The 24,219-nt window shown below is 44.4% G+C and overlaps 1 protein-coding gene across 1 annotated transcript in view; it reads right to left on the reverse strand.

The window, feature by feature from the left end:
* Window positions 1-22,988, reverse strand: part of asb5b (ankyrin repeat and SOCS box containing 5b) — a 59,404-nt gene extending 36,416 nt beyond the window's left edge. Inside the window, exon 1 of the mRNA XM_068028778.1 lies at window positions 22,796-22,988. Coding sequence (XP_067884879.1) covers window positions 22,796-22,988 — 193 coding nt within the window. The remainder of the gene's footprint in view (window positions 1-22,795) is intronic.
* Between the last annotated feature and the right edge of the window lie 1,231 nt (window positions 22,989-24,219).

Below are 24,219 nucleotides of genomic sequence, written 5' to 3' on the forward strand. Positions count from 1 at the left end.
ACTGGATTACAGTGTACACCAGTCCAATTATGTTCAATGCTGGAGGTATTGACTTTAAAGCTGGGCCTGGGCCAAATCAGAAAGGTACACATTCATACCACTGTAGCCTTATTGTGTTGAAGGGGGAGGGGCATTCTATGCTTTGACATAGCTCTGCAGCATCTTGAGTGTGTGCTTGCACAGAGGATTCAAATCTAGCTGAAAAGTTCTAATTGACTACTTTATAACAGGCTGGGCTATTTCCATAGGTGTAGGGAGATATTTACCTGGCTTTCAATCTTAAATTGTATTATTCCAACAAGACACCAGTGATTGAGTAGCAAAGACATGTTAAACAGTATATCTTCATGTGGAGCTTGTACTGACCTTGGCTGGTGAGGATTCCCCAGACTGCTTTTCTTTTCCTGGAAGATTCTTCAGGAATTTCTAAAGGCCTCTTATGATTAGTGCAATAGCTCTGAACTGAGGTGTTCTTGGACATGTTTACATTAGCTGTCCCTGCAGGAATCCTTGACAGCAGTGAGTTGTTGATGTATGTGTGTGTGCCTGCGGAGGGAGTGGTTTAGCATGGTTTTGCAACTCTGATTGGATGCCTCAGTATTTTTATCCCAGGGATAGTTAAAGGGAGCATTTTGGCTCGGAGTGACAGCACAGTCAGCCCATTCAATCTCACTTGACGTGCAGGAGTAGCCGAGTTGTGTGACGCAGGAAGAGATGTACAACTCCCAATTTCAATATTGCACAGATATGCCAAACAGAAAAGAGCCACCCCTGGTTTTTGAATACAGGGGTCCTGTATTTTTAATCCTCACAGACCCATCATGAACTCTAGATCACAATTAGCACTGAAGTACTTGTAATCTTAAATGAACTGCACAGTAGAGTCCTTGAATACTCCACACAGTAAGCGTGAAGGAAATAATCATTCTGAATTAAAGGGGCTAATGGCTCAAAGTCTAAAGCAGATTAAATTGCACAAAAACAGAGAGGGAGAAAATCCTGTTAATCCACAAAAAAACATGCGTTTCAAAACAAGTCGTGCAGCTGCAGTGAGACGTGTGTTTGTGTACTGCCCAGTCTTGCCAGACTTAGAGTCATAGAATCATTTGCAGCATAGAAGGAGGCCATTCAGCTCATCAAATCCATGCCGGCTCTCCGCAGAGCAATCCAGTCAGTCCCACCGCCCCGCCGCTTGATCCCCATAGCTCTGCAAATTTACTTCCTTCAAGTGCCCATCCAAGTTCCTTTTGAAATCATTGATTGTCTCTGCTTCTACCACCCTTGTGAGCATATTTAAGGTGTGTTTCACTCAGTTTGTTGGCAAACCCATTTTACACTTCTAATGACACTGAGCCCAACATTAAAGCATGGAGGAAAATCTGTTTGGATAAGGAAACAGCACAGCCCCACTCCATTGCTCATATTCAAATCTCCTGATGCCAATCAAGATGAAGCATTGTTCTAAATACCTGCTCCTGTGCTACTTCTAACTAACAAGTGGGGAAAGGGAGGAAGATTCCCACATATTGCTGTGGGTTAACGACACACCAAGAGTCGCAGGAAGCTTTCTGCTGATCAGCATTTCTAGTGAAATCACAACCAAATTCTTTCTGAATATATATACAATTTTGCTGGAAATATTTTAAGCACTTTCAATGCTGTTTGCACGTAGCGACCAGAGCAAAGCTGCCCTGATGACAATTAGGACAGACAGTGGTCCAAAGACAAGCCTTGATTTTAAAAGAGGTTGGGGGAATGGGGTAATTTGTGCATGGGAGCCCCAAAGCAGTCAGCCCCAGGAGGCCTGGCCGATCAGGAGTAGACATTGCCGGAGACCCACCTGACACCCAGTCAGATTACCTGTCCAGCAGGTGGGAGCAGGAATCTGTACAACAAGGGTACCATCCCAGGCAGTGAGTAGAAGCAGAGTCTAGAGGCAATCGGGGGTGGGGGAGAGGTTGAGTGGGTGGGGCAGAGGGTTCCATAACAATCTGGGGGGAGACCGAGGCCTCCTGCCCCTCATGGCCCACACAGGATTTCTAAGAGTAATCTTTAAAGATCTACTGTGCCCTCTTCTGTCCAGTCAGTGCCTCCCATTGTGAATCTGCAGACAGAGCAGGACTGCCATGGACTTAAAGTAAGTATTATGTCATGACGTCGGTGAAAGTATCAGGTCTTGATATTTAAATGGTAAATAGGCTTGTTGGAAAGCTTGTTGCTGGCCAAAGGAGTGCCATGAACACAAACATATATGAAGCCACACCAACTATTAGTCAGCTTTTGAAAGTTTTCTCAGTGGTCATTCATACCACTGGTACTGATCGCTGCTCAGATCTGATCCTACCACTTAGTCCGGAGACCTCACTCTCTGCTGCAATAGGGAGTGACAAGACTTGGGATAAGTCACAAATTTCCCATCTGCAGCTGGGAATCCAATTCTGGAATGAAACAACAATAAAAAGAAAAAAATGGAACCAGCAATAAGGAGCTGCTACCTAGTTCCCTAAATATTTTTTTTTTTAGATTAAATATTTGTTACTTGCGAAATTTAAAAAAAAAAGTGTTCAAGAGGAAACAGAATATGCCATTTTTACTGCAAACATTCAAAGTTTTCTGAAGGAGATAGCAACCTCCACCCTTGCCCCGGATTCTTTAAAATATGTACGTCATTGTGCTGTGGAATGGGGAATATCGGAAAAAGTATTCAATTTTAAATGTTTGCCTACATCCTGGGTTCTTTTAAGAGTGACATTGTAGATTGTTGAAGGATTCTAGGATGTCTGGAGTGTTTTGTTTCAAGCCATATAGGTCACAAGACCATTTTATTGTTATCGTTCTCTCAGGAGAGCCATTTAAGCCAGGGGGTCTTTGAGAATCAAGGAACCTAAGTAGTTTAATTCAATGATGTCAAATGTGGCTTTGATCACAAGACTGGGTACACTTTGATGAGGAAATGTGATTTTCTGTAAACAGTTGGATAACAGTTGGGGCGGCACAGTGGCGCAGTGGTTAGCACCGCAGCCTCACAGCTCCAGCGACCCGGGTTCAATTCTGGGTACTGCCTGTGTGGAGTTTGCAAGTTCTCCCTGTGTCTGCGTGGGTTTTCTCCGGGTGCTCCGGTTTCCTCCCACAGCCAAAGACTTGCAGGTTGGTAGGTAAATTGGCCATTATAAATTGCCCCTAGTATAGGTAGGTGGTAGGGAAATATAGGGACAGGTGGGGATGTGGTAGGAATATGGGATTAGTGTAGGATTATTACATATGGGTGGTTGATGGTCGGCACAGACTCGGTAGGCCAAAGGGCCTGTTTCAGTGCTGTATCTCTAAACTAAAAACTAAACTAAAACCTAATAAAAATGTTCCTGTTGCTCTGTACTGCATTGGCAATGAGGCTACTGCATTTAAGAATAGCAGAATAGATATGAGTTTGGCTTTACTTACTCCTTAATAAGGGAGATGGTAGCATTGGGGTAAAGTTATTGGACCAGTAATGTAGAGGTCTTGAAGACATGAGTTCAAATCCCATCATGGCAGCTGGGGGAATTTAAATTCAATTAATTAAAAATTCAGGACTAAAATGCTAATCTCATTAACAATGATCATGAAAGTACCAGATTGTTCTTTTTTTAAAAACCGTCTAGTTCATTACTCACCTTCTGAGGAAAAAATCTGCTGTCCTTACCTGGTCTGACCTATGTGTGACTCAGAACCAGACCAGCATGGCAAACTTTTAACTGCCCTCTGAAATGGCCTAGCAAGCTACTCGGTTATAGGTAGTTCATCACCACCTGCTCAAGGGCAATTAGGGATGGGCAATAAATACTGGCCTTGCCTGTGGTGCTCACATCCGGAAAACAAATTAAAGAAAAACAACAGAATAGACAGGCTAAAGACTAGGTTCCTGTTGGATGCAATATTTGTTGAATGGGTAAATCTGACAAGAATATTTCACAAGCAATGAAAGCAACATGAAGAATTGTGATAGTTGACTCATTGGATAAAGATAGGAGCAAGGACTCTGAAAAGTTTACATTTACTATCGTAATTTATGTATATACATAATGGCATGATACTGCCGAGGAAAAATGCATTGTGAGATTTGCTGGTCTACGTTAACCTATAGGGACATTTAGGGCTTTTGCCAGATTACTTAAATTAATCTTATAGTTATATTCACAACTGTAAGATTGAAACACCAGATGAAAGAATGTCTGGGGAACTCCGAAGAAGGGTCACTGACCCGAAACGTTAACTCTGCTTCTCTTTCCACAGATGCTGCCAGACCTGCTGAGTGGTTCCAGCATTTCTTGTTTTTATTTCAGATTTCCAGCATCCGCAGTATTTTGCTTTTATTTTAGGGTCCTAGCTATGCCTGCTTTTTTGTGGGATATGCAGAGCATTCTTTGTTTCAGTCTTACTCCGGCCCCATCCCTAACCTCTTTTTCTGATACATCAGTGTTGTTTCCTGCTCTTGCCCTGAACTGGAAAATATTATTAACTTTGCTTCCAATTTCCACCTTTCTCTCACCTTCACATGGTCCATTTCCAACACTTCTCTTCCTTGACTCTCTGTCTCCATTTCTGGGGATAGGCTTCAACCAATATTCACTATAAGCCCATTGACTCCCACAGCTACCGCAACTACACTTCTTCACAACCTCCTTCCTTTAAGGACTCTATTCCATTCTCCCAGTTTCTCCATCTCCATTGCATCTGTTTGCAACCTTTCATACCAGTACTTCTAATTTGTCTTCCTTTCCCTCAACTGCAGATTGCTCCCCCCCAACCCCCACTGTGATTGACAGGACCCTTGACCGGCTTGTTCCATTTCCCGCATTCCAAGCTCACCCCTTCCTCTCCCTCCCAGAACCACAATAGGGTTCACCTTGTCCTCACCTTCCACCCTACCAGCCTTGGTATTCAACAGATCATCCTCTGTGAATTCTGCCACCTTCAGCATGATACCACTACCAAAAACATCTTCCCCTCCCCTCCCCTCCCAGCATTCCGTAGGGTCTGTTCCCTCTGCGATACCCTGGTCCATTCCTCAGTCTCCCCTCCCCTTCCTGCAACACCTTTGTATGTAAGCGCAGGAGATGCAACACCTGCCCTTTTATCTCCTCCCCCTCACCATCCAAATACTCCTTCCATGTGATTTATGTGTACTTCTTCCAATTTATGATACTGTATTCACTGCTCACAATGCAGTCTCCTCTCCATAGGGGAGATCAAGCACAGATTTGATGATTGCTTTGTGGAACACCGCAGTTCAGTCTGCAAACATGACCCTGAGCTTCTGTTGACCTATCATTTTAATTCTCCACCTTGCTCCCACTCTGACTTGTCTATTCTCAGCTGACTGCAGTGCTCCAGTGAAGCTCAACATATGGTCAAGGAACAGCACCTCCTCTTTCAAATGGCACTTTACAGCATTCTGGACTCAAAACGGAGTTCAACAATTTAAGAATGTAACCTCTGCTGCTATTTTGTTTCCTTTTTCACCGAATCACAAAATTGCTACAGAGCAGAAGGAGGCCATTCGGCCCACCATGTCTGCACCAGCTCTCTGAATGAGCAATTCACTTAGTGCCAGTCCCCCACCTTCTTCCCGTAACCCTGTACATTTTTCCTTTTCAGATAACTATCTAATTTCCTTTTGAATGCCTCGATTGAACCTGCCTCTACCCCGCTCTCAGGCAGTGCATTCCAGATCCTAACCATTTGCTGTGTGAAAAGGTTTTTCCTCATGTCACCATTGCTTTTTTTGTGAATGACCTTAAATCTGTGCCCTCTTGTCCTTGTTCCGAGCCACTTAACCAGGGGCGGGAACAGCAGTAGCTCTGCTACCCACTGACCGGAGGCAGGTGGCCAAGTTCGGCAATTAAAGGTCCAATTAAGGGACATTTACCCAGGCCTCTGGTGGAGAAGTGGCACTTCGCTGCACGGGGACACTGCCTGCTGCACGGAGGCAGCCTCCCAGCAGCTTCCCGGGGTGGGGGCCATCGCATTCGGAGGCTCTGAGCCCAAGGAGGGGTCACCTAGCAGCAAAGGCGGCCCTCGCAGCTCTAACACTGCCACTGGAGGGGATTAACCTTCCAATCACCAGGGCCTGTCTGCCTGGCCCTAGCCATTTCCAACTCCACTGTGAGGGCGCCTCAAAACGGAGGCACCCTCTCATTCTCTTTGTAACCTCAGCAATGGCTAGCTCTCTCTGTGGCACTATTAAGGCTGCAGAGCTGCTGGCCCTCTGATTGGACCAGCGGTGTGGAGAGCCAATCCGCTGTCCTTAACTGGGGAAGATTGCAGCTGCCCGCTCACGACCTGCATTTGGTCCTGACGTCAGGACTACCCCACTGCCGGTAAAATCACAGCCATTAGGCTGGATTTTGTTCTCCGCCAGGTGTCGGGTTCTGTGGAACGGGGGCTGAAGATGGCTCCGGATGAGGCCCACCGTGAACCTCGACGCCGGGAGGGTCCAGCCCGATCCTCCCAGACGGTGGCGAGGCTCCATGACGGCCCTCCCTGCTGCTGGGCAATGGGACCACAATTAATATATTCAAATGAATAAAATTAATAAATTTAAAAACACTTACCTGCGTTCTTGAGGGCTGGCACGCCCGCGTCTTCAGATCCCCGTTGGGGGAAATGCGGTGCCACACCGGTAGGGAGGTGGGAGGAGGTAAGGTTGTTAGTGTGGGAGTGGGGGGTGACGGGGTCAAATGTACGTAACGGATGTAGACGATGGTGGGAAGGGTTATAGAGTCATAGTGTCGTACAGCATAGAAACAGGCCCTTCGGCCCACCACGTCCATGCCGACCATAATGCCTACCTATACTAATCCCACCTGCCTGCATTAAGTCCATATCCCTCTATGCCTTGCTCATTCAAGTACCTGTCCAGTTGCCTCTTAAATGTTGCTACTGTTCCTGCCTCCACCACCTCCTCTGGCAGCTCATTCCAGATACCCACTATTCTTCGTGTGAAAAAATTACCCCTTTGATCCCCTTTAAACCTCCTCCCTCTCACCTTAAATCTATGCCCTCTAGTTTGAATCACCCCTACCATGGGAAACAGACTCTGGCTATCTACCCTATCTATGCCCCTCATAAATTTATATACCTCTATCATGTCCCCTCTCAGCCTCCTTCGCTCCAGGGAAAAAAGACCCAGCCTATCCAATCTCTCTTTATAAATCAAGCCCTCCAAACCAGGCAACATCCTGTGAATCTTTTCTGCACCCTCTCTAGCTTAATCACATCTTTCCTGTAGTGTGGCGACCAGAACTGCACACTGTACTCCAAATGTGGCCTAACCAACATCATGTACAACTGTAACATGACGTCCCAACTCTTGTACTCAATGCCTCAGCCGATGAAAGCAAGCATGCCAAACGCCTTCTTCACCACCCTGTCGACCTGTGTTGCCACTTTCAGGGAACTATGTACTTGCACCCCAAGTTCTCTCTGCTCAACACCACATCCCAGGGCCCTGTCATTCACTGTATATGTCCTGCCCTGGTTTAACTTCCCAAAATGCATCACTTCACACTTGTCTGCGTTAAATTCCATTTGCCAATCCATGCCCACTTTCCCAGTTGATCGATATCCTGTTGTAACCTTAGACAACCTTCTTCACTGTCCACTATACCACCAATTTTGGTGTCATCTGCAAACTTACTAATCATGCCCCCTACATTCTCATCCAAGTCATTAATATATATGATGAACAACAGAGGGCCCAACACCGATCCCTGCGGGTTCAAATCCCACCGCAGCAGAAGGTGGAATTTGAATTTAATTAATAAATCTGGAATTAAAAGCTAGTCTAATGATGGCCATGAAACCATTATCGATTGTTGTAAAAACCCATCTGGTTCACAAATGTCCTTGAGGGAAGGAAATCTGCTGTCCTTACCTGGTCTGGCCTACATGTGACTCCAGACCCACAGCAATGTGGTTAACTCTTACATGCCCTCTGAAATGGCCGAGCAAGCCACTCAGTTGTACCTAACTACTACGAAGTCAATAAAAAGGAATGAAACCGGACGGACCGCCCGGCATCGACCTAGGCACCGGAAACGACAACGGAAAACCCAGCCCTGTCAACCCTGCAAAGTCCTCCTTACTAACATCTGGGGGCTTGTGCCAAAGTTGGGAGAGCTGTCCCACAGACTAGTCAAGCAACAGCCTGACATAGTCAAACTCATGGAATCATACCTTACAGACAATGTCCCAGACACTGCCATCACCATCACCGGGTATGTCCTGTCCCACTGACAGGTCAGACCCACCAAAGGTGGAGGGACAGTGGTATACAGGAGGGAAGGAGTTCCCTGGGAGACCTCAACATCGAGTCCGAACCCCGTGAAGTCTCATGGCATCAGGTCAAACATGGGCAAGGTAACCTCCTACTGATTACCACCTACCGCCCTCCCTCAGCTGATGACTCGGTACTCCACCATGTTGAACACCACTTGGAGGAAGCACTGAGGGTGGCAAGGGCACAAAATGTACTCTGGGTGGGGGACTTCAATGTCCATCACCAAGAGTAGCTTGGTAGCACCACTACTGACCGAGCTGGCCGAGTCCTAAAAGTCACAGCTGCTAGACTGGGTCTGCGGCAGGTGGTGGGGGAACCAACATGAGGGAAAACCATACTTGACATCGTCCTCAGCAATCTGCCTGATGCAGATGCTTCTGTCCATGACTGTATTGGTAGGAGTGACCACCGCACAGTCCTTGTGGAGACGAAGTCCCGCCTTCACATTGAGGATACCGTCCGTCGGGTTGTGTGGCACTACCATCGTGCTAAATGGGATAGATTTTGAACAGATCTAGCAATGCAAAACTGGGCATCCATGAGGCGCTGTGGGCCATCAGCAGCAGCAGAATTGTACTCAACCACAATCTGTAACCTCATGGTCCGGCATATCCCCCACTCTACCATTACCATCAAGCTAGGAGACCAACCCTGGTTCAATGAAGCGTGCAGGAGGGCATGCCAGGAGCAGCACCAGGCATACTTCAAAATGAGGTGTCAACCTGATGAAGCTACAACAGAGGACTATCTGTGTGCCAAACTGCGTAAGCAGCATGCGATTGACAGAGCTAAGCAATCCCATAACCAACGGTTCAGATCCAAGCTCTGCAGTCCTGCCACATCCAACCGTGAATGGTGGTGGACAATTAAACAACTAATTGGAGGAGGTGGCTCCACAAATATCCCCATCCTCAATGATGGGGGAGCCCAGCACATCAGTGCAAAAGATAAGGCTGAAGCATTTGCAACAATCTTCAGCCAGAAGTACCGAGTTGATGATCCATCTCAGCCTCCTCCTGAAGTCCCCAGCATTACAGATGCCAGACTTCAGCCAATTCGATTCACTCCGCGTGATATCAAGAAACGACTGAAGGCACTGGATACTGCAAAAGCTATGGGCCCTGACAATATTCCGGCAATAGAACTGAAGACCTGTGCTCCAGAACTTGCCGTGCCTGTGGCCAAGCTGTTCCAGTACAGCTACAACACTGGCATCTGCCTTGCAATGTTGAAAATTACCCAGGTATGTCCTGTACACAAAAAGCAGGACAAGTCCAACCCGGCCAATTACCGCCCCATCAGCCTACTCTCAATCATCAGTAAAGTGATGGAAGGTGTCATCAACAGTGCCATCAAGTGGCACTTGCTTAGCAATAACCTGCTCAGTGATGCTCAGTTTGGGTTCCGCCAGGGCCACTCAGCTCCTGACCTCATTACGGCCTTGGTTCAAACATGGACTAATGAGCTGAACTCAAGAGGTGAGGTGAGAGTGACTGCCCTGGACATCAAGGCAGCATTTGACTGAGTATGGCATCAAGGAGTGCTAGCAAAACTGAGGTCAATGGGAATCAGGGGGAAAACCCTCTGCTGGCTGGAGTGATACCTAGCGCAAAGGAAGATGGTTGTGGCTGTTGGAGGTCAATCACCTGAGCTCCAGGACATCACTGCAGGAGTTCCTCAGTGTAGTGTCATGGGCCCAACCATCTTCAGCTGCTTCATCAATGACCATCCTTCAATCATAAGGTCAGAAGTGGGGCTGTTCGCTGATGATTGCACAATGTTCAGCACCATTCGTGACTCCTCAGATACTGAAGCAGTCAGTGTAGAAATGCAGCAAGACCTGGACAATATCCATCTGGACAATCTTATGACACCTCACCTGAGGTTAACGATGATACAAAAATCTCTGCCAGGGCCCCAGCAATCTCCTTCCTTGCTTCCCATAGCATCCTAGGATACACCTGGTCAGGCCCTGGGGATTTATCCACCTTAATGCGCTTCAAAACCTCCAACACCTCCTCCTCTGTAATGCTGATATGCTCCAGGGTATCGCTGTTCCCTCCCTTGAACTTACTCGCTTCCATGACCTTCTCCACGGTAAATACAGACGAGAGGTATTCATTTAAGACCTCGCCCATTTCCCGTGGCTCCACACATAGATTACCACACTGATCCTTAAGGGGACCTACTCTCTCCCTAGCTACCCATCTACTCTTTTAGGATTCTCCTTTATCTTATCTGCCAGGGAAATCTCATGGCCCCTTTTCGCCCTCCTAATTTCCTTCTTAAGTGTACTCCTACATCCCCTATACTCCGAGGGACTCGCTTGATCCCAGCTGCCTATACCTGACATATGCCTCCTTCTTTGTCCTGACCAGACCCTCAATATCCCTCGTCAATTAAGGTTCCCTCAACTTGCCAGCTTCCATCTAACAGGAAGATGCCGGCCCTGAACTCTTCCTATCTCACTTTTAAAAGCATCCCACTTGCCAGACGTCCCTTTACCTATAAACAGCCTCTCCCATTCAACTTTTGAGTTCCTATCTGATGCCATCGAAATTAGTCTTCCCCCAATTTAGGACTTCAACTTGGAGGACCAGTCCTATCCTTTTGCACAGTGGCGCAGTGGTTAGCACCGCAGCCTCACAGCTCCAGCGCCCCGGGTTCAATTCTGGGTACTGCCTGTGTGGAGTTTGCAAGTTCTCCCTGTGTCTGCGTGGGTTTTCTCCGGGTGCTCCGGTTTCCTCCCACAAGCCAAAAAGACTTGCAGGTTGATAGGTAAATTGGCCATTATAAATTGTCACTGGTATAGGTAGGTGGTAGGGAAATATAAGGACAGGTGGGAGGGAAATATAGGGACAGGTGGGGATGTTTGGTAGGAATATGGGATTAGTGTAGGATTAGTATAAATGGGTGGTTGATGTTCGGCACAGACTCGGTGGGCCGAAGGGCCTGTTTCAGTGCTGTATCTCTAATCTAATCTAATCTAACTATCTTGAAGCTAATAGAGTTATGGTCACTGGTCCCAAAGTGCCCCCCCACTGACACATCACCCACCTGCCCATCCTCATTTCCTAATAGGAGGTCAAGTGTTCCCCCTTCTCTCGTAGGTCCATCCACATACTGCTTCAAAAAACTATCCTGGACACCCTTAACAAATTCTTCCCCATCAGATCCCTCAGCACTAAGGCAATCCCAGTCAATATTAGGTTGAACCTTCAACTTTGTGCAGTTTGGTGGGGGTAGGGGAAGGTAAGTGTGTTCGGGGGGTGGAAGGGCAAATAGTTACTGTAATTGTTATGGGGCGGGTGAGAAAGGGGCATTAGAAATTTACTTATTTAATTTTGGGATAGGTCTTGAAAATTTTTAATTGGACGGCAGGGCTGGCTGCCCTTCAAAAATGGCGCCAGCGCCTGCGCACAGGCAGCTGACGCCACTGCCAGGGCGGACAACCTGCGGCGGGCTCTTAAAATCCAGCCCTTAACTCTGTTTCTGTCTCCACATATGCTGCCTGACATGTTGCGTATTTTCAGCATTTAAAGTTTTTGTTTAGCATTATTGTTCTCACTATTTCTAAAAACAAATTTCTTATTAAAATTTTTGCTTTCACTTAAATGTTACCAGGAAACTAGAAATTGATACAAAAGAAGCCAACCAAGGGGAGGTAGTGACGTAGTGGTAATGTCACTGGATGGTAGCCCAGAGGCCCAGGCTAATGCTCTGGGGACATGGGTTCGAATCCCACCACGGCAGATGGTGAAATTTGAATTCAATTAATGAATCTGGAATTAAAAAGCAAGTTTAGTGTGACCATGAAGCCATTGTCGATTGTTGTAAAAACCCATCTGGTTCACTAATGTCCTTTAGGGAAGGAAATCTGCCGTCCTTACCCGGTCTGGCCTACATGTGACTCCACATCCACAGCAATGTGGTTGACTCTTAAAAATCCCTCTGAAATGGCCGCTCAGTTCAAGGGCAATTAGGGATGGGCAATAAATGCTGGCCTAGCCAGTGATGCCCACATCCCATGAACGAATTAAAAAAAAACAAATCCCTGAGGAAAGTCAGTTAAGCAGCATATTGATTTCCCAACTGTTCCCCTAAAAAAAGAATGTATAATAGCCATAAAAAGAAATAAAGTCCCAAACATTAAAAATCTCTGAATTTCTCCATCCCATTTTACAAATCTCTTCATCAAATATCCTTGCCTGGGGAGTCTGCCCTGTCACCTGTGCCTTCCTAGATTGGCGTTTGGCGTGCCCTAAAGATCAGTAGCCATCAAAGCTTCTGCTGAGCCTCTGTACATGCACACAATGCATCAGTGCCCCACAGTGTGAGCAGTAACATCATTCACCATCCAGGATAACACTTTTTGTTCTTGGTGGCCATGAACTCTCATGCCAGCGGCCATGAATGGTTGCCTTTTTTGCAGCCAGTCAGGGATTCGTTTTCTGTTACTCCCAGTTGCTGTCAAGGCTTTCTCTCCTCCCAGCATCTCAGATGTGGCCTGTTTCCTGCCCTAAATCTTTTTGCCTTTCCACTTCCCTCTCTTTCTTTAAGACCGACTTTACCTTTCCTTAAAACCTACCTCTTTGACCAAGCTTTTAACTACGCCTCCTAATATCTCCTCCTTAGCTTTGGCATCCAGTTTTGTCTGATTACGCCTCTGTGAAGCACTGTGGGATGTTTTTGTATGTTAAAGGTGCAATATGTTATTCTTGTAGCACTAGTTTAGTAGTAGTAGCTCCGCGGGTAGGATGCCTATGTAATTCTGAGAAGGACTTTAATTGACAGGGACAAGATGGTCACACCCTTCATGAAAAGTCCACCTTTTGATAGGGAATGTAGCACATGATCTAAATTGATAAAATTAAACCAGCAAGCCTTTCATGCTTAGTTTAAATCTTTTGTACTATTTAACAACCTAATACCACTGCTTGCTTCTGTACATGATTCATCTGTAAATATGTCAAAAGTGTATGGCATGACGAATATTAGTCGTCCTCTGAAATGATTGATTGTGTCGTGGAAATGCTGTTTGTACTCCAGGGACAAGTAATTATCGTTCACTGGGGCATACAATCCCCAAACTACTTTTCACACAACTTCCCCCTTAGTTAATGGCAGACAAGGGCTTATCAATAGCAGCTGGCTTTTGTGTAGGTCATGAGAACAAAACTTCTACAGAAGACAAAACCACAATGGCTGTGGAATAAGTAAAGTTCCTGACATTCGTATAAAGGGAGAGGGAATAAAAGAGTGAAAGATAGAAAGAAGGACTGATAGAGTGGCTAAGTAAGAATGGAAGATAATTTCACAGAGAACCTTAAAAAATATTTTTCATTTGTGAATATGCCATGGGAGATTAACAAGCTCTCTGCTAAACTGTAAAAGAATTGTTCTTGGCAAAAATTATAGTCAAAATCTCTTAGGATCAAACAAAAATCTTTAAGGTGATTTTAACTGATTTAGAGGGATCACAGCCATGTTAAAAACAAAGATTTTCAAGTAACTTTTCTGCAGTAATGCATCTATGGCAATTGCTCAGAAGACTAGGGATATGAAATAATTTTTGATCCATTTTAAAGTTTGTGCAATGTAGCTTTTAAACATAAAAATAAATTGCTGTTCGCCTAATTCCCACATCAACTAGATTTACAATTTTTAAATTGAGGAATTAATTACTCCTGTGCATGAAGCAATTAATATGCGGCCTTAGGTCAGTTGTGTAAGAACAAAGGGGCTGAGTTGGACCAGAACCAAACTACAACAGTCACATCAAAAGTTCCATGGAAATGATATGCATGTGGCATATAAACTATAAGTGTCAGCCATGGCTCAGTAGGTAGCACTCCTGTTTCTGAGTCAGATGATTGTGGGCTGAAGTCCCACTGCAGAGATTTCACACATAATCTAGACAGACATTCCAGTGCAGTATTGAGAGAGTGCTGCGCTGTCTGAGGTGTCTTGCAGAGGAGTCATATCATCTCAGGCGAACCGAAAAGATCCTATGGCACTATTTACAAAAAGAGCAGGTGAGTTCTCCCTGGTGTCCTGGTCAATATTTATTCCCCCAACCAACATCAATAAAACAGATGATCTGATCATTATCACATTGCAGTTTGTGGGAGCTTGCTGTGTGCAAATTGGCTACCATGCTTCCTACATTCCAAAAGCGGCTACATTTCAAAAGTGCTTCATTGGCTGTAAAGTGCTTTGGGAAATCCTGCGCTTGTGAGACGTGCTGTATAAAAGCAACTCTTTCCTTCCTGGAATTGCACCAGTTTCTACAGCTGAGTGATGTAGGAAAATTGAAGCAAAAGGTGAAAACTCAAAAATATAAAAGGCGCAGTGATGGAATAAGAGGAGGCAATGTGATATGGATGAGCGTGATAAACATAGGAGCATGACCAGAAACTTTGCATTCATTTATTTGAGATGACGTTACAATGCCTTATGTTTTGTGTGAGTTTCCCTGAACACATTCTCTTCCCTTTACACTGACTAAACTTTGCAAGGTTGCATTCCCAGCATTTACCACAAAATGCCCTAAAATTACTGAGGAGAAAATAAACAGGTCCAGAAGCAAACATGCAGACAAGAGAAAACGACATCTAGATATCACTTAACATTTTGGGAAATGCATGGATAGTCTGCATACCAATGGTCATCTCTGTTGTCAGTACCAAGCTTTGGTATGCATAGGATTCAAGAGAATAAAATAACCCAAAGCCCAAAGGAGCCATTTTAAAGTAGACTTTAATTAGCTATCCAACTAGTGATCAAGTAGCTGTCAGATCATGAAAGTGCTCCAACAAAGATTCTTTGGATTCCAGATGGATGCTTTTGATTCTTACCTGGAAAAGAGTCAAGTTCCCACTCACAGTATTTATAGAATGATGATCTACTTGGAATGTGAGGCAACAGGAGAATATCTAGTGACAGTCAGAGCCCAACAACTGCTCAGTCTGCATTGGGAAATGGAGTTTTGACAATTGTAGTGACTGGCAATAAAAGTATTATTAAGTCATTTCTGACTCATTGTACAACATGATAGTTTACTCAAATCATAAAAGTTAAAGCACAGACATATATGTTAGAAGGAGCCTGTTATACGACTACTTGGCATAAGTAACTTAACTCATTGCCAGCATTGTTCAGTGATTAATTTGACACATATCCGATAGATGTTTAGTTAATGGCATTGAAAGAAAAAAGGCTTGCATTCATATATCACCTCATTACATCTTTCAGAAGTGTCTTGTATACAATGAATTACTTTGGCATACAGTGGCTGTTCTTATGTAGGCAAACAAGAAAGAGCCTTTGCACACAACAAGGTCCCACAAGACACCATGAAGCAAGTTCTTCCTGAAATCAACCTGACTGGCCTAGCTCTAATTTTCATGTTATGCCCCTTGTTCTGCAATCCCCCACCGGAGGAACCAGTTTCTCTCGATCTACCCTGGCACCTTCTTCAAGCCTCTTAAACACGTCAATTAAATCATCCATTAATCTTGTATACTCAAGTCTACTCTACGTTATGTTTAGTTTAGTTTAGAGATACAGCACTGAAACAGGCCCTTCGGCCCGAGTCCGTGCCGACCATCAACCACCCATTTATACTAATCCTACACTAATCCCATATTCCTACCACATCCACACCTGTCCCTATATTTCCCTACCACCTACCTATACTAGGGGCAATTTATAATGGCCAATTTACCGACCAACCTGCAAGTCTTTTGGCTTGTGGGAGGAAACCGGAGCACCCAGAGAAAACCCACGCAGACACAGGGAGAACTTGCAAACTCCACACAGGCAGTACCCAGAATTGAACCCGGGTCGCTGGAGCTGTGAGGCTGCGGTGCTAACCACTGCGCCGCCCCTATCTATCCTCATTTTTTAACCCTTTAAGCCCAGGTATCCTTCTGGTGAATCTGCACTGCATCCCCTCCCAGAGAAATATGCTTCCTCAAATGCAGTGCCTAGAATTGACTGCAGTACTCAAAATGGGGTCTAATTAGAGCTTTATATAACTGTAGTGTAACTTTCACCCCTTAGTATTCCAGCCTCCTTCAGATAAAGAACAACATTCCATTAGCCTGTTTAATCATTTCTTTGTACCTGTCCAGTAGCTTTTAGCTATTTCTGTACTTGGATCCCTAAATGTCTCGGCTCCTTTTAAGGGAAAATCATGTTTAACTAACTTGCTGGATTTTTTTGAGGAGGTAGCAGAGAGTGTTGATGAGGGCAATCCTGTTGATGTGGTGTACATGGACTTTCAAAAGGCATTTGTTACGGTGCCACACAACAGACTTGTGAGCAAACATATAGCTCATGGAATAAAAGGGACAGTAACAACATGGATACGGAATTGACTGAGTGACAGGAAACACAGAGTAGTGGTTAATGGATGTTTTTTGGGCTGGAGGAAGGTTTGTAGTGGAGTTCCCCGGGGATCAGTGTTGGGACTCTTGCTTTACCTTATAAATATTAATGACCTAATATGCTCTTGGTGTGCAGGGCACAATTGCAACGTTTGCAGATGATACAAAACTTGGAGGAATTGTGAACCCAGAGGAGGATAGTGTAGAACTCCAAAAGGTCATAAACAAGTTGGTGGAATGGGCAGACAGGTGGCAGATGAAGTTCAATGCAGAGAAATATGAAATATTCATTTTGGTAGGGAGAACATGGAGAGGCTATATAAAATAAAGGGTACAATTCTAAAGGGAGTGCAGGAGCAGAGGGACCTGGGTGTATATGTGCATAAGTCATTGAAGGTGGCAGGACAGGTTGAGTGAGCGGTTAATAAAGCATACAATATCCTGGGCTTTATTAATAGGGGCATAGAGTACAAGAGCAAGGAAGTTATGTTGACCTTGTATGGGACATTAGTTTGGCCGCAGGTGGAATATTGCATCCAATTCTGGGAACTGCACTTGAGGAAAGATGTGAGGCATTGGAGACAGTACATGAGAATGGTTCCAGTGATGAGGAACTTCAGTTATGAAGATAGATTGGAGAAGTTAGGGCTGTTTTCCTTGAAGAGAAGGCTGAGAGGTGATTTGATAGAGGTATTCAAAATCATGAGGGGGTCTGAACAGAGTAGATAGAGAGAAACTGTTCCCACTTGTGAAAGGATTGAGAATGAGAGACCACAGATTTAAAGTGTTTGGTAAGAGAAGCAAAAATGACATGAGGAAAACCTTTTTTAAGCAGAGAGTGGTTTCGGTCTGGAATGCACTGCCTGAGAATGTGGTGGAGGTTGGTTCAATTGAAGCATTCAAAAGGGAATTAGACTGTTCTATGAAAAGGAAGAATGTGCAGGGTTACTGGGAGAAGACGAAGGAATGGAACTGAGTGAATTGCTCTTTCGGAGAGCTGTTGTTGACACGATGGGCTGAATGGTCTCCTTCTGCACTGTAACAATTCTGTGATTGCTCCACAGTTCCTAACTACACTACAGTCCTGTAAACTATGGTTTGTGCTTTAGTGCTACACTTGTTAGATCAGGAATTCTATTAGACAACGAATGGGAAGTAATTTGGGAGATTGGAATGTTACACGTGGATGAAGTAGATATTTATGTGGCTATTGAACGATTGGTAAATTTAAAAATTTCAGTAGAGAAAGGTTTAACTAATTAAACACAATGTTAGTGTTGAGATGTTGGTTGGTTGGAAAGAAACGAAGAAGCTATTTTGCATTGTAATACAAATATCAGTATATTTTGTAGGATAGATATTCAAACTGGCTGGTGCAAACCATTGTTGGCCAATGACAGTTGTAATTGTCTGCCATTCACTTTCACTGTACTGAAATTAAAGTCTACATTGAGTTCAAATGTATATTTTTGTGATGAATTTCATGAATCTCACTAACTCCTGCACTTCCTGAAGTGATAAGTGAAATAACAAAATGTTTTCCCTCTATGTCTGTGCACCTAAGTACAACGGGGGGCCAGTAGCAAAGTGGTTATCTTACTAGAACTAATAATCCAGACACATGAGCTCAAATCCTACCATGGCATCTGGGACATTTAAATTCAACTAATTAAATCTGGAATTAAAAATCTAGTATCAGTAATGGTGACCATGTAACTACCAATTGTTGTAAAAACCCATTTGGTTCCTGCCCTTTAGAGAGGGAAATCAGCTGTCCTTACCTAGCAAACCATTCAGTTGTATTCAAGGTGGCAGTTCATGACCACTTTCTCAAGGGAGATTAGTGGGCACTAAATGTTGGCCTTGCCAATGATGCCCACATCCCCTGAATGAATAATAAAAGAAAACATCTGGAATGACACATAGGGAGTTGGTGGCGTAGTAGTAATGTCACTGAACTAGTAATACAGATTGCAAATCCAACCACGGCAGCTGGTGGAATTTAAATTCAATTAATAAACAAAAATTGGGAATTGAAAGCTGTCTCAGTAACGGTGCCATGAAACTATCATTGATCGTCATAAAAGCTCACCTGGTTCACTAATGTCCTTTCAGGAAGGAAATCTGCTGTCCTTACCTGGTCTGGCCTACTTGTGACTCCAGACCCACAGCAATATGGTTGACCCTTAACTGCCCTCTGAAATGGCATAAAAAGCCACTCATGACATGGCATAGAAAGCCTTGCCAGTGATGCCCACAACCCATGAAAGAATAAAAAAACCTTATCAGCTGCCACTAAGTGAATGAGAACAACATAGACTGATTTGCCTTCCAATTTCCTTTCCATTTATCTGGGAAACAGACGGTCTGATAGACCATAAACTCATCACATGGAGAAATTCTGGAGAGCCCATAGGCATAAATTGGTGGTACATGGTGTTGCAATTGCTACTAGCATTTATATTGTGAAAGCAGAATACTGCAGATGCTGGAAATCTGAACTAAAAACAGAAAGTGCTCTCTCCACAGATGCTGCATGTCTTGCTAAGTGTTTTGGATGTTGACTCCATGCCAGTCTACCATGCAGTAACTTTTCCAAGAATCTATTGGTCACATGTGATTGACACCCCATCCATAATCTTAAACATTCATTCCCTCCACCACCGGCAGACAGTGGTAGCAGTGTGTACCATCTACAAGATGCACTGCCGCAACTCACCAAGGGTCCTTCAACAGCACATTCCAAACCATGACCGCTACCACCTAGATGGACAAGGGCAGCAGGCGCATGGGAACATCACCACCTGCAAGTTCCCCTCCATGCCACACACCATCCTGACTTTACTGACTATATTGCTATTCCTTCAGTCTCTGGGTCAAAATTCCAGAACTCCCTCCCTAACAGCACTGTGTGGGAGTACCTACACCATATGGACTGCAACAGTTCAAAAAGGCATTCTCAAGGGCAATTAAGGATGGCAATAAATACTGGCCTTGCCAGCAATGCTCACATCCCATGGCATACACACACTCACACACAGACACACATACAGAAGTCCAACTGAATAGAAGTCAGGAGCAGGAACCCTGACTGATATTTTGTATCCTTCCGAACCCAGGATTATTGAAGCCAATTGCAGCACCATCAGAAAAGATGAAGGGATCAAACCTGAGCCTTGCTGGTCTATTTGTTTCAGCTACGCACTTGATAAGTTCATTAAAACAAGCATTGAAAACAGATAAAATCACAGTTTAAAAACCCTTTTTTCCCAAAACACCTAACAATGCTAATAGTTAATAGAGATAACATTGGTGGGGGGGGGGGGGGAGAAATGCAGGAAACTTTTAGAAAGAATAATCCATGAGAAAATTAATAGCCACTTGGACAACCATGTACTAATAAAGGCGAGCCGGTGGCCGGAATTTTATGGTGGATGGACGGGAGCTGGAGTCCGACGTGAAAGTCAGTGGTGAATACGCTTCCGCCTAGCCCGGGGTTCCGACCCACATTTTACGGGTCCCTGGGCGTTAATTGTCACGACGCGGGACTTCCACCCACTTGAGAGAGGAGGTCCTGTCTCAGTGAGCTGCCGGCCAATCAGCGGGCCGGCAGCTCTTCATCCCATCAGCGCCACGGCGAGCCATGGATCGAGGAGGGAAGGTAAGTAGGGGCATGCCTCACCAGTAGGATCGGTCCTTCCCTGGTGAGGCTAGAGTGGTCATTTGGGGGGACAGGGTGGCTTATGTCCCGGGGGTAGGTTGGGAGGTGGGGGCGGCCCTCAATCGGGCACCCTGCGCCCAACTGCCATGACACCCCCCCCCCCCCCTCAACCGCCCCGGGGCACGGAAAGGCCGGCAGCTATCGCTGGGCAGTGTAAACTTGTCCGAAGGCGGAAGTGGGGCGGGTAGGCCTCCCGGAGCCTGCCGCTCAATTTTACACCGCCCCCACGCCACCATCCAACCCGCTGGGGCGGCGTAAAATTCCGGCCAGTAGATTTGTTAGGGGCAAATCAGATTTGACTAACTTGGTTGAGGTTTTTTTGATGAGGTAGCAGGTGGATGAGGGCAGTGCGTTGATTTCGAGTAAATGGACTTTCAAAAGCCATTTGATAAAGTACCACATAGTGGGCTTTTTAGAAAAATTGAAGCCCATGTGGTAAAAGGGGCAGCATGGATGCAAGAATGGCTGGGGGATAGAAAACATTAACATATGGTGAATGCCTGTTTTTTCAGACTGGATGGAGGTATACAGTAGAGCTCGTCAAGGTTCAGTACCAGGAGCTCGGGGCACAATTTCTGAATTTGTAGATGACACGGAACTTGGAAATGTAATAAACAGTGAGGAACATAGTATCGACTTCAAGAAGACAGAGACAGGCTGGTGGAATGGGCAGACACATGGCAGATAGAATTCAATGCAGTGAAGTGATAGACAATACATTTTGGTAGGAAGAATGAGGAGAGACAATATGAACTAAATGATACATTAAAGGTGGGGAGGGGGCAAGAACAAATAGACCTGGGGGAGTTTGTGCACAAATCTTTGAAGGTAGCAGAACAGGTTAACAAAGCAGTCAATAAAGCATATGAAATCCTGGACTTTATAAATAGAGGCATATAAAAGCCAAGAAGTGATGCTCAACCTCTTTAACTGGTTAGTCACCAGCTGGACTATTTTGTCCAATTCTGGGCACCACACTTTTAAGAAGGATGTGAAGGTTTTGGAGAGGTTACAGAAGAGAATTACTAGAATGGTTCTGCAGATGAGGAACAGTTACATGGATATGAACATACATATAAACATACTAATTAGGAGCAGGAGTAGGCCATTCGAAGATACATTGGAGATGCTGATTTTTCTCCTCAAAGCAGAGAAGGCTAAGGGGAGATTAGATAGGGGTGTTTAAAATCATGAAGGGTTTGGATAGAGTAAATCCCCTTCCTGATAGGGTGTTAGATACAGATTCAATGGTAGTCTCCAAACAGAAATTTGATAAATACTTGAAGGTGAAAATAATGCAGGAATATTGGGAAATAACACGGGATTGGGACTAACTGGATTGATCTTCAAAAGAGCCGTCACAGACTCAGTGGGATGAATGACCTCCTTCTGTGCTGTACTATTCTATGATAAATCAATATTTTTAATTTGACAGCCTTAAATCTGGATAAACTTGGATACCTTGTTTAATATGACTGAATATATCAAATCAACTATTAGCTATTGCACCTGCCTTTTCGTGTGCCTTTCATGTTAACTTGAACATTTAAGCCAGGAAATGACTGTTGGGAACATAAGGGGACAAATGCTTCACACATTCACATGACATTCCTGTTTGCTATTTTAACAGAGGGGCTAATTTTAAATTGGTCAAAGCTCCATTGGAGGAATGTCATATGAACACTCTGATGGAACGTTAAACTTTACTTTCAATTTGTTTTAATGTTATACAGCATGTTTACAATAAGTTAATTCTGGTACCCGACAGCAAGCAAAACCCACGCAAATTGTAGTTAACCATTGATAGCATACATCATTTAATTAATTTAAATATATACCTTGATTATATTTAATGTATGATTTAAACAGCAATGACATTCTTGATTTTCATTTATAGTAACTTAATGGAATAGGTAAGTGGGTTTCCCCTGTATATTTCATCACTGCTTCACACATGCTGGCCTCAGGATTAATAGGAGAATGAACGCAAAGATAAAGCACAGAAAATAGTACGTCATTTGCAAAGAGCAACAAGGGAGGGGATGGCAACCATAATATCAAATAAGGACAGCTCTGCAATGGACAGCATGACCAACACTTGGCAAGCACTGCAGGAATGTTGAATGTCAGAAACAAATGCCAGACCTCAGTCAAAACTTTGTGCAAAGTGAGAGAGGGATTTTTTTTTGCGTTGAAACAGAAAAAAAGTTCACTGCGGTGACAATGAAAGATATTGAATGCATGAAGCACATCTGGAAATGCTTCTTTGCTTATTGTTGCTTTCTCTTTCCCAATACACCAATGAAAAACGGTAAAATGATGCCTAAAAAACAGACTCAGCAAGGCAGCTAAAACCAAACTTACTTTGCCCTTGAGTAGCTCCGTAAAACTCTGCTGCTATCCGCGCTGCTTCCTTGCGGTTCCCTTTGACTATGTAGAAGTGGCTCAGGATGGCAAGGCTGATTTTCACAAATAGTTTGAAGCAGAAAAGTGAAAATATCGTGAAGTAGACATTGGCTAAGTCCTGAGAAAAGCGGTAGCTTTCCACACCAGTCATTGCTTCCAGTCAGTGACTGTAACTGTTTTCATATGAACTCAAACTTGCTCCAGAAGCTCCCTTAACAGTTGGGTCCTGACAAATTAAATATCAGGTGGTTGTGACAGTGCCTGCTTAAAATCTATTTGAGGTATATTTGTCATGGAGAGGTTTTTTTTGGTCAATATACGGTACTAATCATGCTCATAGGCATTGGGTTACTCATCTGATAAAACAATTTATACTGCAGACATGACTATTTTTACAGCTCCCTGTATACTATTCATAGTTGCAAAATCAAGAATGAACTGCGTCATCTTCATAAGTTAAGATCTTAGAATGGTGTTAACATTATCCAAACAAATGACTTATGGCATTGAGGCCGTCATGGAATCACAGGGCTTTGAAACTTGCAGGTAGAAATAAGAAAAACATTATGATGGGTGCCACATACAGTATACACAAAGAAACACCGGTGTAGCAATGATCAGGCAAGCAAAAATGTGTTACAAAAGTCTACTTTTCTGACTATCGAACTAGTGTATCTACATAAAAACAATAACAATGCATTCAAAGTACTATATGGTGAGAACTTGCTGAAAGATGAGAGAAGACCCTATATAAATACAACATGAGATAATGGTTTAGGGGTAATATCACCAGACTAATAATTCCGAGCTCAGGCTAATGCTCTGAGGACATGGGTTTGAATCCCACCATAGCAGACGGTAAAATTTAAATCCAATTAATAAATCTGGAATTAAAAGCCACTTTAATGGTGACTATGAAACTATTGCTGTAAAAACCCATTTGGTTCACTAATGTCCTTCCTTCAGGGAAGGGAAATCTGCTGGCCTTACCTGGTCTGGCCCACATGTGACTCCAGACCCACAGCAATGTGTTTGACTCTGAAATGGCCTAGCAAGCCACTCAGATCACGGGCAAAATAGGGATGGGCAACAAATGCTGCCCTTGCCAGTGATGCCCACATACCACAAAAAGGTCTTCCCTGCCTTTTTGCCACTGACAAAAGTCTGTCAAATATTTGCCTATAAAGGCAATGAATTTTATCAGCGTGCCGAGCTCCACGGCGGCATGCTGTGAAGTCGGCGGCCTTCCGACATGTAAGTGCCACCATAGAGCCCCCACAATATTACATACAGGGCTCATTTAAATGGAGGGGGCGGAGCGGCCGCCCCCAATGACATAGAGGGGGCGGCCGTCACGCCCCTGGCAATGGCGCCCAGCGACA

Source organism: Heterodontus francisci, chromosome 4 (genome assembly GCF_036365525.1).
Source record: "Heterodontus francisci isolate sHetFra1 chromosome 4, sHetFra1.hap1, whole genome shotgun sequence".
In the NCBI taxonomy this organism is placed as follows: domain Eukaryota; kingdom Metazoa; phylum Chordata; class Chondrichthyes; order Heterodontiformes; family Heterodontidae; genus Heterodontus; species Heterodontus francisci.